The following is an 18324-nucleotide window of genomic DNA, read 5'->3' as shown; positions in this document are numbered from 1 at the left end:
CATTGTCCTGTTGAAAGGTGAACCTTCAGCCCAGTCTGAGGTCCTGAGCACTCTGGAAGAGGTTTTCTTCCAGGATATCTCTGTACTTGGCCGCATTCATCTTTCCTTCAATTGCAACCAGTCGTCCTGTCCCTGCAGCTGAAAAACACCCCCACAACATGATGCTCCCACCACCATGTTTCACTGTAGGGATTGTATTGGGCAGGTGATGAGCAGTGCCTGGTTTTCTCCACACATACCACTTAGAATTAACGCCAAAAAGTTCAATCTTGGGCTCATCAGACCAGAGAATCTTATTTCTCATAGTCTAGGAGTCCTTCATGTGTTTTTTGGCAAACTCTATGCAGGCTTTTATGTGTCTTGCACTGAGGAGAGGCTTCCGTCGGGCCACTCTGCCATAAAGCCCCGACTGGTGGAGGGCTGCAGTGATAGTTGACTTTGTGGAACTTTCTCCCATCTCCCTACTGCATCTCTGGAGCTCAGCCACAGTGATCTTTGGGTTCTTCTTTACCTCTCTCACCAAGGCTCTTCTCCCACGATTGCTCAGTTTGGCTGGACGGCCAGGTCTAGGAAGAGTTCTGGTCGTCCCAAACTTTTTCCATTTGAGGATTATGGAGGCCACTGTGCTCTTAGGAACCTTGAGTGCTGCAGAAATTCTTTTGTAACCTTGGCCAGATCTGTGCCTTGCCACAATTCTGTCTCTGAGCTCCTTGTCAGTTCCTTCGACCTCATGATTCTCATTTGCTCTGACATGCACTGTGAGCTGTAAGGTCTTATATAGACAGGTGTGTGCCTTTCCTAATCAAGTCCAATCAGTTTAATTAAACACAGCTGGACTCCAATGAAGGAGCAGAACCATCTCAAGGAGGATCAGAAGAAATGGACAGCATGTGAGTTAAATATGAGTGTCACTGCAAAGGGTCTGAATACTTATGACCATGTGATATTTCAGATTTTCTTTTTTAATAAATTTTCAAAAATTTCTACATTTCTGTTTTTTTCTGTCAAGATGGGGTGCTGAGTGTACATTAATGAGAAATAAAATGAACTTTTTTGATTTTGGCAAATGGCTGCAATGACACAAAGAGTGAAAAATTTAAAGGGGTCTGAATACTTTCCGTACCCACTGTATATATAAAGTAGGCAAAACTGCCTCCACTCTGAGCATGTTGCTTACACACTAATACGTTTTTATTAATAATCTCAAGTGCATTCTGAATTGGTCCATTGCTGGTAATATAATATTTTTGTGCTTAAGTCAAATTTTGTATGCAGGGTGTTTACTTTCTCCACCACTGTGGTTCATTGCTCTTCTGGCTTTGGTTCTGCTGTTTTTAAAAAAAAAATAGACAGTGACAAAAGAATAAATAAAAAGAAGGATGAACAGTATTTGTTGTTGACTACATTAGACCTCGTGATACACTTTACGATCAGGTGATAAATGATTTGATGCCTATGAAAGCTAACAAACATAACTGTGCAGTGTTTTCATGGGCTTGTGAAACCGGTGTGGCGTTAACGCCGAGGCAGGAAGGCTGTTTACTGTGGAGGTGGACGAAGAAAGCCCATCGCAGAGCCTGCCGCTGGACGCAGTGCCAAGGAAAACTCTGACAGACTGAAATATGTGCTGGCTACCAACCAGAGCTGCCTAGAATCAGATAAGCTGCCTCAGCTGGGATTAGGTATGAGAGAAAAATAAAGACTGAGTAAAGAAGGAGATAGATGACAGGGACAGAGGGGATTAGTTTGAGTTGGCCAGACAGGCCAAGGGAGATACTTCTAAGTTTTGAAAATAATACATTTTAAAGCTTTGCAAACTATTAAAATATCCTGCCCTGGAGTTGTCTTATGATGCGGTCCAATGTGCTGTATGCCAGTTTTTAGACTAGTGGAGGACTATCCATTGTCAGACATTAGAAATGGATCAAAGTTCTATGCTAATTCTAGTCGTATTTAGTCAACTCAACCTCGTTATTCTTAATTGTAGTCAACTAAATCTCTGGACATTTTAGTCTTGGGCTTGTCAAAGAAAAAATTGGGGAAGATGCAACATAAGCAAAAGAAATGCAGTCTTACTTTTGCATTATGAGTCAGACATTGCTGTGAATTTAATTTCTGCTTGTGACTGAAGAGCCTGAGTAAGAACCTACATTTGCAGTAGCTGGTGTGAGTCCATTCAAAACTAAGACCTGTATGGTTCACGAACGTGTACGGCAGGTTGTGCATGTTTTAACAGGGACAGTAAAATTAACAGTCCACTTAGCAAAGTTAGGCCTATGGACTTTTTCTTATCTGCATTTGTTGTGAGATGCTAATGCAGTGTTACACCAGTGGCTTTAGCGTTTAGTTTAATGCCATTTTAAAGGTAACCTAATGTAAAAACTTATGTGAGATTAGTTTTCCCTTTTACACCGTAGTACACATTAGTGTACTTCAGCTTTATCTTATCAGTGTATTTCTTCCAAATTTTACTAGACAGAAATTACCAAAAAATCTGCTGAAAATGCAGAATAAAGTGCAGAGAGGTAAAGTAAAGTAAAATCCAGAATATGAAGGGAGACAAATTGGATAAATTCTCTTTTTTATTAAATCAGTTCTTCTCAGATGAACTCAACAACAAATGCAACATAAGGAAAATACAACATTTGTACGAGATGGACATGAGAAACTTTATGGGAGTATCTACAGACACTGTGAACTGTGTGTGGACGACCTTGAAGACACCAATGTGGCTCCGTACAGTCTCTGGGAAAGACATCATCAAAACCCTCCTAGAGCTAAATGTTATCTAAGTCCATGAATGAAAACAGTGTACCCTTTATTTTTCCACCACTTCACATGGAAGAACATGAATAATTTGGGTGCAAAAGTCAAAAGTACTAAATAAGTAATAGAAATAGGAGTTTGGAGGATATTCCATCTGTTAGCTCAGCTCTGGCTTTATTTTAACACTGAAACATTTGTATTGTAACAACTTTTTGCAGATGCACAGTTGTGGGCAAGTCTCTACACTTGTTGAATGTGTGTGTGCAGTGTTTAAGGAAATCTTTGGATCAGTTTTGTTTACTCGTACACCATTTTTTTTAATCCTTGACTTGACTGTTAGAGTTTTATCTTAGCAGGAGTAAATTTAGTATTTTTGGATGTAGGTTTTTCCCTCTGTGACAGCACCATCTTTATCAGGGCATTTTACCATCAACTGCAGCAATCAAGCTCAAGCTCATGTGTTTTGTTTTGTTTTTTTTTTCCTGTGTAATGGCTGTTCGGTGTCAAACTGAATCAATAATACAAAAAAGGCCACAGAACTGTAGCTCACCTGATTTGTTTTGAACTGAAAGCACAAATCGTAAATTAAAGCTCCTCAAATGATCACGGGTTGTGCCGTCGCTGGACTTGCTGAGTCTCCCATCGCTCTCTGGATTTCACATCTGTTTCTCTCGCGCTCTCTCTCTCTCTCATTTGTCCATCCTCCAATCCGTTAGGCCATTGTGAGAAGTGGTGTTTAGGCAGATATATTGGTCCCATTAGAGCTACTTGATTCAGCTGCTCTACAGTGAAAGGGAGGCCATTAACTGTGCTGTTCAAGGCCACTTAAAGACGCACACATACATCTTCCTAAAGACATGGAACACACACACCAGCATGTGCAAGTCAGGCACTCACATTCTTGCTTAGTTACATCAATAAGCATGTAAAGTTAATAGGGCTTATTAAAGAAAAGAACACCGTGATACACAGCACCAGTCACACAGACCCAACACGACATTTGGCAAGCGCTTCCTTTTACTTAGCCTGGCCACACACTGCACGGTTTTCAAACCTTCACCGATTTTAAAAATGCGGGAGACCACAGACATTATAAGGACAGTTTCATCTGATATTTAACAGACATTGGGCCGTGATGTGAGACCACATACCTGCCTATTGTAATAACAATAAAGTGACACTTCAACAGACACGAGATCTCACAGAATCTCTGGTGAGATTACATGTGACTTCATGACCCACACCTTTTCCTTGTCGGCTTTATTGTGGTATGTCTTGCATGAGACATTATAAAAGCCCTAATGTTGTTGCAGAGATGGTCACTAGTCAACTTTTGTCCAAGTCAAGTTTCAAGTCTTTGAGATAGAGTCCAAGTCTGTCATGGTTGAAATGAGTGTTGTGTCGGCTGCTACATGGTGCCCAGATGGAACAGAATTTAAAGCATTGACAGTATTATCATCATTCCTTTATCTATTAGCTTACAGTATCTGCATTGATTAGTTGTTTGGTAGATGATTAACATACAATGTGGGGAAAAAAAAAAGAGCTACATCAGGTAAATGATGAAGCTTTTAGCACCAAGAAGTCAACTCTGAAGCATTCCCAGTTTGTGGAACTGATGTATCTGCTCAGTGCGTTGACCCTTGTGACGTATTTTTCACGGTTAAGTCACAGAAATGACATTCAGCTCATCAGACATTTCCTTAAATGTTAATTCACTAAAAAACTAAAAAAGTTGAGGATTGTTCATCAGTTCTGAATCTGGAGTCCAAGTCAAGTCCCAAGTCTTACGACAATAAGTCTCAAGTCGCTGTGTGTCCTCAGTCCAAGTCCCCATCTCGCTTGTTGCTCTAGTTCTACAAGCTGGTCTTCTTTTTCTGTATAACATTTGGTTTGGGTTGTTGTTGTGTGTCTGTTTGCTGTCGTGTTTGTGAGCTGTGGATATAACAGCTGGTTATATCTACTTTATTCTTTTGGCTCCATCTTTGACAACAGGAAATAAGACACAAGCAACATAGGCTAAACCTGAATTACTGTAACTGCATCCAAGTTGCTCTCACCTTTTTCTTTTCCTGCGTCTTAGTCCACATAAGATGCAAGGAAAAGAAGCAAAGACAGAGGAGGCTGGAAACATGTTTTACAAGTTAGACTGTGAAACATCTTTTCCTTTGAGCCTTAACCAGCAGCGTCCAATTACAAACTGAGGCTCCGATAAAGGAGCTTGTCAATCTGCAACAGACTCGTATGCACTCACGTATCCTTGGTTATAGCTCCTCCAGGCAGCCTCCTCGCTCCTCAGAGCAGAAATGAGAGTTTTGGGACGTCCGTCATCATGGCGGATCGTAACGACTTCAGGGTCTACTAAAGACTGAGGAGAGAGGAGCAATAACATACAAGAGTTTAGATTTAGCCACAGACAAACAGTATGTTTCTGCCCACATACCTCCAGACGTAAAAGAAAACACAAGAATAAAAGATTAAAACATTTTTGATTTGGGTTTTGTTTAAAATATGTTTTAAAATGTGTTTTTATTCCTAAATAAGTTGTATAGTCTCTAAAATGAAAATAATCTGACATAAACATATACTGAGCCTAAAATGGTCATTTTCAAAGTACTCAGTGTGTTTTCAACAATGCCAAGTGACCTTGCACTACACTAGCACAACAAAATAGAGATAAATGACTGTCAGCAACATGAGTCAGTGACTTAAAAAGGTAAGAGGGAGATGATGAGAATGGCAGGTGTGTGTGTCTGTGTGTGTGTGTGTGTGTGTGTGTGTGTCTGTCTGGGAATGAACTGTGGAATGCAAGTGGGGATTCTGTAGCTCGGATGAGAAACGTCCACCAGTGAAGGTCAGCGTGTGTTTGTGTGTTCAAACACGTGTGAATCCAACAGGCCTCAGGAGAATAAACGCTGTGAACGTTTTCTGAGGGAAATAATTTAGAAAGTTGTTGGAGCGTGACGGAGACAAATATTACGCGTGTTTGTGTCGTATCACCAGCACGTGTCAGTCTCACCTGTGAATGAACAAGTCAAAAAAGTGATTATGTTTCATGAAGCTTTCAGCAAAACTAAGATTGATGTACATCGACTGTTCTGTTCTGTAAATATGCCGAAGAGCAGGTGATAATATCACATTCTTAATGGAGCACCATGGGAGCAGGAAATGGACCAGAATGCATTGTGTTGTGCTTCTGTTGTCAGTAGTTTGTGAAATATAACGTTGTCTTTGATGCGTGGCATAATTCTGTCAGCATTTGTATCTCCATCATCCATATAACTGTCAAACTTATAGCTTTACTGGAGCTATACTTTTTATTTGAAGGTGGAAAATCCTTCTATGAGCTCGGTGATGGGAAAGTGGGTGTATGGAAAAGTTCATCAGAAAATCTTTGTGGAATTCAACCAATAACACACAATGGACGGAATGAATATTGGGATGGGTCAAACGTGTGCAATTAAGGTGTGTGTGTGTGTGTGTGTGTGTGAGGGTGTGTGTGAGGGTGTGTGTGAGGGTGTGTGTGAGGGTGTGTGTGTGTGTGTGTGTGTGTGTGTGTGTGTGTGTGTGTGTGTGTGTGTGTGTGTGTGTGTGTGTGTGTGTGTGTGTGTGTGTGTGTGTGTGTGTGTGTTAGCCTCTGAGGAATGCAGTGGTAGCGAGAAGAGCGGCTGTGATCTGAGTAGAGTCAGTGTGATAAGTGAGATCAAAGCATCCAGAAACCTCATCAACCTTCCCAGCATGCTCCCTGCTGATCCACCCGATACCAGGACCAGGCCCCACCTACTGTGTGTGTGTGTGTGTGTGTGTGTGTGTGTGTGTGTGAGAGTGAGAGCTAAGACTGTTTATTTGCATATGTGTTGCTTCTCTCCCAGAGTGTGTCTAAACAATTCTGCACCCTGGATGGTGTTGTATTTATTTAGCCTGTGCAGCAACGAGGTTTGCTTATGTTTAGACGTGTGTGTGTGTGTGTGTGTGTGTGTGTGTGTGTGTGTGTGTGTGTGTGTGTGTGTGTGTGTGTGTGTGTGTTTGTATTTGTGAGCACAGTTGATGGAAATTTTACTTCTTATTCTGTGTTGGCTTAATGCAAAGTTTCTAACAGGTGTTCAATTTAAATGCAACTATATGTTTGACTGAGCTTTAGCAGGTTAAATGGAAATGGGAAGTTTTTATACTTTTATATTTCATTTTTAAATTTTAGGGCAGCAACAATTACTGTAGTTATTTATTTATCTGATTACTTCCCTATAAAATAGCTAAAAATAAATGCCAGTTGCAATTTTCTTTGTGTTTATCTTGACTGTTGTTTATATCTAAAACCAATATATGTTCTGTTAGCAGTACTACTGTAAATATTCAAGTTTTACATTTTATTAGATTTTTATTTTTATGTAAACAATTAGTCAAGTCAAGAATGTTAGAAGATAAATTTTCTTCTTACCAAGAAACTTCTTGACTGTTTCTGATTTAATTAAATTCAAAAATATCATAATGAATCATTTGATAAATGTCAGTTTTCAATCAAGATGATGCTAAAAATGGTTTCAGCGTAGAAATAACAGCGATAAATCTGTTTGACATCAAAAACACATTTGTTTTTGTTTTGTTCTTTTTTTAGGTTAGAGACTGGAAATTCAAATCTCAAAAACACGTTTGATCATCATGAAAAAGATGCTCAAACGTTACTTGCTTGAAACAGGTGCATTTTTGGAAGCAGACTCTCGAGCGTCTTTGAATGTCGGTCTTCAAAATAGTCTGCACTTGCAACTGTATTGAAGTGTGACAATCACCGGACAATAAGTAGAAATTGTGGCAATTTTCTTTCTGAAAGTGAAGGACCAGGAATCCTGGAAGGAAACCAATAAACAAATTGATTGTGTGATTTAGATAATGTTGCAGCATATATGCAAATTGAGCCAATCCACCAGTAGAGTAGTTGAGTTTGTTGGGAAGCAAGAGGGATCATCAGAGGTCGAAGAGAATACGGGGAGACTTTGGGCGAGCAAGAGAATTGCTTATGTGTTTTTCTCTGAATAATGTAACATCCATGCAGGGGTATGTGGGTCAGTAGGGCTTTACTTTCCCTAGAGACCAGAGACACACCCAAACACACACACACTTAATTCACCCATTGAGCCCCGACTCGTCCGCCTGTCTGCCTCAGTGGGCAACTTGCAGTGTGACGTCATACATATTTCATGAAGTCTGCAGAGCTTGTGCATATCTGGTATTGACAGGCGAGTGAGAGTCCCCTGGAAGGAGTTACTGCTCCCCCTCTCTTCTTTCTGTTCCTCCTTCTCCATTCCTCTCTGCCTGTAATTAAATTAGCTCTGTCTGCGTATGACAAAGAGCCAGTCATCCAGGCTCTGCTTAGATAGCAAGTAGCAACACTCAGAGCGGATATGAAGTTAGGGAGGAATGCGCTGAGCTGAACTCGGTGCCGTTCTCCGGGTCGCAGGGTAGTAAGGTGGGAAAGACGAGGTCAGGATCTGGGTCCAGATCAGGCTCAGACTTTGGATGAGCTGAGACCAGACAGAGTCATAAGCCATAAGGGACTGATGTAAAGTAAATGACTTGTCACTGCGTTAATTTTATTTTATTGTTGCAACCTTTTTTTTTTTTAACTATAGAATAATCTGCCAATTATTTTTTAATTAATCGTCTGAAAATAGTGAAACATGCCCATCTCAACTTCCCCATTGCCCAAACTGACATATTTACAGTGAATGTGCCAGATTGAGCCAAATGGCTAATTTCCATCTGCAAATAATAGACAGATTTATTACAAAATCCCAAAGCTTTCAGTCCAGTTTGAGTCGATTTCATTCTGGCGTAGTTATTTGGTTGATTGCTTGTATTTACACTGTGTTTTCCATTAGCAACTGTAGCATATTTAAACAATTGTTTCATAGCAGAAGGTATTAATTGTCATTTTGGTGTTTGTACAGAAACTTAATTATACCATCATGAATTTCAAAAACATTAAAACCAAACCCTGATTCTAAAGCAAGCAAACAGAAGAGACTGAACCACATGTACTGAGTACTGCTAAACCAAAAAATAAACATGAGAAAGCAGACGAATAAAAGTGCATAGGTTGAACAGTACACCTAAGGTCTCACCACATTTAAGGTTTTGACATAATCAAATTATTGGAGCTGTTTAAATTCACTTGATGAAAAAACGTGATGCACCATTTATTGTGATTTACTGCAGTGTGCAGTTTAATTCCTGGAACATGGTCTTTGCCGCTAAACAGACGTTTCTTTCTCCTCGCAGCGTCTGTTTGTTTGTTCCTGCTGACACACTTGTTGTCTTGTTTGTTTGCAGTGCTCCCCACCTGCTCACCGCTGGACTTCCACTGTGACAACGGCAAATGCATCCGTCGCTCCTGGGTGTGTGACGGAGACAACGACTGCGAGGACGACTCTGATGAACAGGACTGTCGTAAGTACACCTCCTCCCTTTCGCTTGTCAGTATAATGCAACAAAGAGTAAGTGGCAGTCACGTTGATGTGCACCATCTCACACACACACACACACAAAATACACACATTCGACCTGCTCTGTCCAGCTCAGGGGGATGAGTTATTAAAGTGGACAGATGTTGAGGCAACCGTGTGCAATGAGGTGTTTGTTTTCAGTCTGAAGCCTGACCGTCAAACTACACACACACACACACACACACACACACACACACAGGCAAGAGGTGAGCTCTCCTGTGGTCACTGCCCTCAGTTTATCCAGCTTCTCATTTGATTTTTAGTTATCTGTGTGTGTGTGTGTGTGTGCGTGTGTGTGTGCGTGTGTGTGTGCGTGTGTGTGTGCGTGTGTGTGTGCGTGTGTGTGTGCGTGTGTGTGTGCGTGTGTGTGCGCGTTTGTGTGCGCGTGTGCGTGTGTGTGTGTGTGTGTGTGTGTGTGTGTGTGTGTGTGTGTGTGTTTGCACAACCCTTACTACCTCACTGCTGCCTGCCTGACAGAATCAGACCTGCAGTGGGTGAATAGTGTGTGTCTATTTTTGATGTCGTATGCATGAGCTGTATCTGTGCGTTGCTGCCTGGTTGGTAGTGGTGCATGTAATTGTGTGTGTTTGTGTGTGTTACTGTATTTCTGAGGACCATTTTCCATATTTACAATGAGCACTTGTCTTTGGAAAGAGGGAGTGTCTTCATTGCAACATGCCAACATTCATGTAGTGAGTAGTTTGAGATTGTGTTTACATACTTTTTGAGTAAGATCTAGGAATGTGAAGCTTTACCTCGACAACAGGGCCCTCACAAATGTAGAGCTGCAGATGTGTTCTGTTCCATTAGTCAGGGTGGAGCTGGTGGTCAGATTCTGTGAACACATTGTCCACTTTTATTCTCTGTATTTACCCTAATGACTCAGAAGGCACCATGTGTGTAGTCTGATCCGTGCACTGCAGGCCAGTTATTCCATCACACTGCCAGGGTGAGTTTGGTGATTCGGTTTCACATAACACTGTGTGTGGGGACAGAAATAGTTACAAGCAGTAATGTGTTCCTGATGGAGGCAACACATGGCAGAAAGTGCTCAGTCTCCTTTTAGTAACATTTTCATAAAGTTAAAATATCTTAAATTTCCAGTCACAGAAAACAAATACTTCAACCGACGTTACCGACTGGGGACAGATGTTTGCTATAATCATGGTAACAGTGATTGTGTGTGACGGTGTGTGTTTCTGATTTCAGAACTCACCTGGCACTTTGAGCTCTCCGTTCAAACTAGGTAATACTAGTTTCATTAAGCTCCCGAATAGCATCAATTTGTTGGCATATTTTATTTTTAAGTCGATGACCACCATGAATTTGTGCGTAGTCATGCCTGGTATCCAGCTGTGTCCTGCTAACAAGTCATGGACTTAAGTGATGGACAACATTTTCACCTCTTGGGGAACATTAGATGCAAATTCAGAGGCTTCCTAAGTGGTTTATTCTCTGGTGACCATGAATGCCTGTGTTGTAATTCATTGAGTGTTTGTTGAGCTATTATAGTCTGGACCAAAGTGCTGGAGTGACAGAGCGACCCTCGTTGTAGGCAAAATTAGAGGATTACTGCTTTAAAGTAGGGAGGGGGGGGCAATTCATTTCATGGCAAAGATGTTATGTCATATTGTTCTTCTTAAAAACACCCCAGTGATTGTCCATTGATCCACAGTCCCTCGTGTTTTTAGGCTTATACCTCATATAGCTTGTGTGCAACTTAGATACAGGTTAGCTTTTCTTCTTCTGAGCGAATTTTCTTTGTCTGTCATCGAGTGATTTCTGCTGTGTTGACCCACATGCCGAATCAGCCGCCAGACACTGAATCACTTCCTGATGGGGGGTCTGTCTGCTGCGAGTCGCTATGAATTTTTCATCTTCATGCCCAGTAAATTTTCCTCCTCCCTCCCCTGCTCCCCAAACTGCTTATTATTTAATGCTTCTTTCTTTTTCTCCGTTTTTACACTCTAGTCTGTCTTTCACGTCCCAATACATTTTGTTTCTCCTCGCGATGCGCTGGTTTTATTTCATTATTTACAGGCAGGGAGACGATCCTCCACGCTCGGCTAGAGCTAAAGCATTTGTCAAGATTTCAGACAAACCCAGAAGCCGAGGTGTGTCTAAGTGTGGATGTTTGTGTTTTCGAATTTCACCAAACACACACAAATGCAGGCAACCCAGTAATGACGCCAGGCGCCCTTTGCCCTTTGACGTTTGTCTGCTGTGTGAATGATGAACGTATTGAGGGCTTGTTGACCTCTGACCTCTCTCTGTTTACCTCACTGATGGGTGGAGAGAGTGAGCATTGGAGAAACAGAAGGTGGGAGAGAATCAATTATTTCCTTGCGAACAGAACAATAGATTAAATGAATATAGTTGTCAATAGTGTGGGTAAAATAAAATTTTCATTTAGACACGACGTTGGGCTTCTGTGGTCTTCAAATCCTTTTTTAGGGGGGTCGAGGGGAGGTCATGGGGTGAGGTCAATTGAGATTTAGCTGTTGAGCTGTAGTCCAGCAGCACAGCAAAATTTGGCATATTACTTTAAAGGGTTACTATTATTATTACTACTATTACTATTATTAATAATAATATTTCTATCCCCAACACAATGGAGATAAATAGAATTTTATTTATGCATTTTAAAGTCCTACAAAAAATAACATTGAAAAAAAATCCAACAGCAACATCTTTTGACTGATGATGATTCACAGCCAGTCTCAATATAAACAGACTGTTTTTTGATCCAGGGCACAGTAGTTATTGGGAGAAATGTGAGCAGAGAGGTTTTTGGATAAGCTTCAACAGTCACAACATTTTTCTTGGAAATACACATTTCTTTTGACTTCATCATCTGTAGTTTTATTAACAGTTTGAGCAGCACTGAGAATATTCCGTTTAACTGCAAGAGTTTGTGCCTCCTATAAATTTTTTAATAGCGAATATTTGAAAACATCAGCACAAAAAAACTGAAACTCCCTACATGGTTAGTAGCGGTGCAAGTAATTGCTTCTGAATGAATCCCAGTAAATAACTAATGTGCAAACACAGGAATAATGAAAAAAGATATGTTGGGTTGTAGGTTTTCAGTTTCTTTGTTTAAATTCTATCGATTATATTATTGGAGACGAGCTAAAATAAAAAATACTATTAGAATAAAACTGTGGTTTTTACTCAAAAAATAAAAACCTACTCATTATATAAAATATAGTGTATACAGAGTCAAAACCAGCTTGAAAGCAGCTTCTTTGCTTATCCAGAGTGGTCTACAATACATATACACATACACAGTAACACGGGGGCCCTGGGGCCTCATGTCACGTCACTCATATTAAAAGCAGAGTGTGTCTCTTGCAGCCTTGGCTCATGCTGCAACACACCTGAGAAAAGATGAAAAATCTCAGTGGAAAAAAGAAAACCTTCGTCTTCTTCATCACTTTCGCCTTTATTCTCCGAGCATCCTTCTGTTTCTGTCCCTTCTTATCTCTCTTTGTTTGTCTCAGCTGTCCAACACTTACACATGGTGGTGATAAATTATAGATTACCTCCTGCCAGAGGCCATCCATCATTGGGTCTCCTTGACGAAGCTATTTACTCGATCCCAGGCGAGCATGGCTGGCCTTTGCAATCGATTGAGGTGGTAACAGTAGAAGGTGGTGTTTTGAAAATCCATACAGTCTTTTATCAATGGAGATGTGATTAAAGACCCAGTGTGGAGGAGCTGTTTGGATAAATGAAAGGCTTTGAAAATGAAATACTCCCAATGTCAGTGCTGAAAGTTGGTGGGAATGAATGACAAATGTGTCTTTTATCTCCAGTCTGAAGGTTAACTGTCTCGAAAAACATTTCCTGACGTCCAGCAGCCACTACACAACATTTAATTAAGACCTCAAGCATGCTGCCAGCACATTAAACTGAATTCACACCGGTTTTGAATATAAAGGAGCGGGGTCTTCATTAAGAAATCTGTTTTTAAGGCTTTGAGCAGAAACATTCATTGTACATTATATATGTAAAGGCATATTTCCAAAGTGTACAAAGAAAATATGTGTTTCTCATTTTCTCTCTCTTTCCTCCTCCACAATGGATTTGTCACTATTTGCTTCATTGCACCTAAAGTTATTCCAAGGTGACCACAGCCTCTTTGCTGCTTAAAAGAACGAATCTCAAAAATGTATTTCCACCACTTGTTAATGTGTTGTGGGTTTTCTAAAGCTTTTAATCAGCTTGGTCATTATTTTTTGACATTTTCTGACCGTCACAACAACAACAACACACACCAGGTCAGGGTGACTTTATTCAGTCGCCCTCCTCATTGTGGTGAGATCGAACCAGGGGTGTTTGAGCTAAAGCCCAGCAGCCTCGGCTGTTTATGGAGAGAATAATGTCTGTTTCTTCTCCTCAGCTCTTTGTTTTGAGTCTGACATAAAAGGCCATAATTTCCCTGATGTCAGTGCAGTTTCAGATGTAATGTCAGCAGAGCTCAGGGATGGTTGCCTCTAATACAGTACCTGCTCTTTGCTTTTGTTGTATTGCTCATTCTTTGTAGTCTAAAACATCTTTCTTTCTGTCTGCAGCTCCCAGGGAGTGTGAGGAGGATGAGTTTCACTGCCAGAATGGCTACTGCATCCGCAGCCTCTGGCACTGCGATGGCGACAACGATTGCGGAGACAACAGTGATGAACAATGTGGTGAGTACGTCAGCAGAGACATGAGCACATGGACACCATGTTTATATTCATTTACACATGTATTAATGTATTAATATGAATTGTGTGGTGTTGTTTTCTTTTGTTTTCGTGGCAGACATGCGTAAATGTTCGGACAAAGAATTTCGATGCACAGACGGCAGCTGTATCGCTGAACACTGGTACTGTGATGGAGACACGGACTGTAAGGACGGATCAGACGAGGAGAACTGCCGTGAGTTACTCTTGTAACGTGTGTGTGTGTGTGTGTGTGTGTTTAAATAAGGAACCGTAAGATATATATACACAGTGTTTTATGTTATGGTGTGTAAAGTTTAAACTTTCAAAACTTTTAATTTGGAGACATCCTAAATGGTTTTACTGCAGCAGCCAAGAGACCAACTTTCTGACAACCTCAGGCTTTTTCACGGTTGGCAATTATGTTGGTCCGCATGGCTGATCATACAGCACAGGTGTTGAAATACCTTAGTGTTTACAGCGTCCTGTGAGAAGACTGCCTAATATGATGCTTTGATCAAGGGGCTGAATGTCCACAGAAATTAATAACATGTAACTGCGATCCTAACTTTACTTGCAGTTTTAGTATATTTCTGTAGAAAAACCATTTTAAATTGAGTCTAGACAAGACCTGTAAGTGCTGTTTTATAATTAGGGTTAATGAGAGTAATAGTTTCATATTATTATTATTATATTCTAAGCCTTTATTTATTTAGACATAGACATTTATTTATTTATTTATTTATTTAGACATAGACATTTATTTATTTACCTTAAACAACAACAGACAACACAAAAATATACACTATCACTCAAAAATAGCACATTCTGTTAATAGACAGTAAAAAATTAAAACCACCCATCCACTTTTATTTTGAAGTTTTGAAGTGTTTTTTATAAGACAGTAAGTGCTCCATAAAGACTTCAGACAGAGGACTTATCTCTGCGGCAGCAGTGACTAGATGAAGAGAGAAGCCATTACTTATACCAGTGGCGTGTCTTCAGTTCCAATGTAATGTAATTCAAAGTCGTACTTAAATAAAATAAAAATAAATACCTTTCCTCGTCTGCACAGTGTGTTGTTTAGAAAACTCACACAGGAGAAACTGTGAGCTCCTGTTCTCCCGACCACAGCATCATGAGTCAAAAGGACAGGACAGGGGTAAATCTTTTTACTGACCAGCAGCAGGTAGACAGGTAGATGTTACAGTAATCATCACTGCGGAGCACGCTGAGCTCCTCCTTTATCTCATGTATAATTATTGACAGTCGGCAGAGAAGAGTTGAAGTTTCCAAAGAGCCGGAGACAGAACAATGCCGCACCATCTTTACCAGCATCAGCATCTGTTTTTCTTGTCTGTGTCTGGGTGTGTCTGTGCAGCCTCAGACGTGATGACAGCCACCTGCAGCGTGGAGGAGTTCCAGTGTGCATATGGCCGCTGTATCCTAGACATCTACCACTGCGATGGAGACGACGACTGTGGAGACTGGTCGGATGAGTCGGACTGCTGTAAGCCTGCCGTCACTCACACACAGACACGCTCCGACTTTATGAAGAACCAACACTGACTTCAGGTGTTTACCTGACGCTCTTATGGTTGATATGTCAGTCTAGTTCTAATTAAATGTGGTTTTGAGACCAACTCTGGGCCAAAGTAAATCTGAAATGCAAACTAGCTCGACCAAAACCGAAAAGCAAAACACACTCTGGACACGATGGAATGATCCTACCTGTCCTGTGCAAATGCTCTCAGTGAGCTTGTGTTACCTGCTTACACACATCTGCACAGATAAACGTCCATTATTTAGGATCCATGGCAGCTCCTGTCTCACTAAACAGCGTCTTGAGATGAGACCGAGATGAACCTCCTCTGGGACGTCCGTCCTCTGTTTCCCTGTTAGATGAGTTTCTTCTCTCCTTCTGGCAGATGTTTTTTTTCTGTCTCCATCCTGCCGCCTCCTCTGCTTCCCTCTCTCCCTCCACGTATCACAATGGCACTGATGTGTGTGAAAGAAATGACTCATCCTCATGTTCTGCAGTTTGCTGCACTAGTTCAGCTGGAGTTTAAAAGCACATTATAGGCTCACCTGAACAGGAAGTCCAAGTTGAGGCATTATTCATTGAATCAAACGATGTGGTAGCTGAGTAATATCTCTTCTCCAAGTCCTAGAGGTCTAAGGTTTCAAATTGCTTGTCGGATCAACGGTCCAGCCCAAACATATTCAGTTTCCAGCAGTAAAAAGCCTTTTTTTGTGACAAACCTTGCTACGGTGTAAAATTTAAAGTTTTAGATAATTTGCTGTCAGACAAACTGTTTTCATCATGACGTTTAATGTCGATTTTGTATCTTGATGTTCCACTAATGTCAAGTTGAGCTCAGGAACAGCTGCTGTTTGCAGGCCACAACTCGCAGCATCTGTCAGAACTGAAAAACATTGTGTGTGTTACATCTTTTCTATCACTGTCTCACACACTCTCTCTCACACACACAGTCCTGATTAACACAAACTATCATGTTTCGCTCCGGAGACACTGCCCGCTGCTGAAAAATCTCTCAGCATCTCCCTCCTCGTTCTGTCGTCTCTGATTTCTTACATGTTCGTTTTATTAGCTCATTGTCTAACCCACCCACCACATCTCTCTCTCTCTCTCGCTCCCACATGCACACACCCATACACAGTGGTTTCCTCCTTTTGATGTTTTTGCCTGCAATGCGATAACCACAGCTTCAAGGTTTTGTAACGTCGTTTGATCATCTGTCATGTCAGTCGACTGAGCTTTTTTTTTTTCTGTTTGTCTCCTTTCCTTCCACAATTGCTGCCTCACGAGTGTTTTAACATTAAAAGTCTTGACCATTGACAACAATTTGGCAAAGCATTGCCAGAAACACACACACACACACACACACACACACACACACACTATGGTTTGCCTGGATCTTTTAAATGAAACATCTTAAATGATGCAGATATGAAGAGAAGCTCACTCAAAAAACCCATCTTACATTTGACTGAGCAATGAGAGAATGCTTTGTCCTGCACGGTTACTGAAATATCAGCTGGGTTAACAGATCAATCTCCATCCTGTCTGATGCACCAGCTTTAGCTGTTCAGCTCCTGATGCCTATTGCAGGGCAGTGTTTTTTGTCTCTTACTTATTTTTGATCAGCACTTGTTCCGAATTCGGGTTCATAAAGCACTGGAAAAAAAAAAAAAAAATTCCTAAGAAGACTTGGACATCTTGTGGACACACACACACACACAGGAGACATTCCTCAGAAGCATAAGACAGCCCATCCTCAGACAGCATTCCTTGGCATTGACTCTCCAGACACATGAAGGGCGCTTTGTTAAAGAAGAAGTCTCTCTCTCTCTGCCCCCTTCTCTCTCCCACACATACCCACACACAGCCAAAAACACTCACACTTGCATGGCTCGTTACTGCTTGCACTGATACTGCTTTCGGCTGCATAGCTGAGCAGATGAAAGAGCGTACTTGGTGTGTGTGTGTGTGTGTGTGTGTGTGTGTGTGATGGAGAGTTAGAGAGAGAGAGACAAGATAGAGATAAAGGGGAGATGAATCATTTAAGTGTGTGTGTGGGCGTCAGTGTGTTTGTGGATGTCCAGGCTGATTCTTGCTCTATAGGTCTCTCAGTCTGCCTTCCTCTCTGTGGGAGAGCCACCTGCTGTTTTGATCTTCTCTGTCTTCTCTCACCCAGCTGATAAGCCTGCACAGGGATGCTTGAACGTTTTTTTTTTTTTTTAAGCATTTCCTTCTCTGCCTTCCCGTTCCCTTCCTCATTTCGTTCCTGCCTTATCTGACGCCCACTTTAGCTTCGATGGAAAGCGGCTTGTGTTGTCAGGAGGAAACATGTCAAGAAATACAGACACACACTCAGGATTTAAGATTCTTATGCTTGATTCAGCTTTAATCTTCTGATCCAACTCCATCCTCATCTGCTGCCGGTTTGAGCTGCACTTGGATCTGATCGTATGTAGAGAAGTGGTGGGCGACACGATCATGAGGCAGCCACAATTAACTGAACCAATTATTGTTTATGGAAAACATCACTGTTCCATTCAAACGCTCTGGGCTCTATTTTTCTGCAGGCATAATGATCGTTGTAGTGCAGACATAATTTTTGTAGTTTTCTTCAGTTACCAGTTTATTTATTATTTTCGTGACCTATGTGCAGTGTTTATGCTGATTAGGCATAATCAGACGTCCTTTCATTGAAAATGCAGGAAACACACAACATTATTATTGAAAGTAAATTTAGACACTCAGTCTAAATAATATGTCATGCAAACAGGATTATTCAAACAGAGTATTGCATTTAGTACTGCTAATC

The 18324-nt window shown here is 41.0% G+C and overlaps 1 protein-coding gene across 4 annotated transcripts in view; it reads left to right on the top strand.

Annotated features, from left to right (window-relative positions):
* The window catches only part of lrp4 (low density lipoprotein receptor-related protein 4), a 95610-nt gene that overhangs the window by 51412 nt on the left and 25874 nt on the right, over positions 1-18324 (top strand). For all 4 annotated transcript variants that reach the window (XM_026320223.1, XM_026320222.1, XM_026320224.1 and 1 more), the window contains exons 3-6: positions 9094-9210; positions 13844-13957; positions 14073-14189; positions 15354-15482. In XM_026320223.1, coding sequence (XP_026176008.1) covers positions 9094-9210; positions 13844-13957; positions 14073-14189; positions 15354-15482 — 477 coding nt within the window. The remainder of the gene's footprint in view (positions 1-9093; positions 9211-13843; positions 13958-14072; positions 14190-15353; positions 15483-18324) is intronic.

Source organism: Mastacembelus armatus, chromosome 3, assembly GCF_900324485.2.
Source record: "Mastacembelus armatus chromosome 3, fMasArm1.2, whole genome shotgun sequence".
NCBI lineage: Eukaryota > Metazoa > Chordata > Actinopteri > Synbranchiformes > Mastacembelidae > Mastacembelus > Mastacembelus armatus.
The sequence above is the reverse complement of the archived record's forward strand: the minus strand, read 5'-3'. Positions and strand labels throughout refer to the sequence as shown.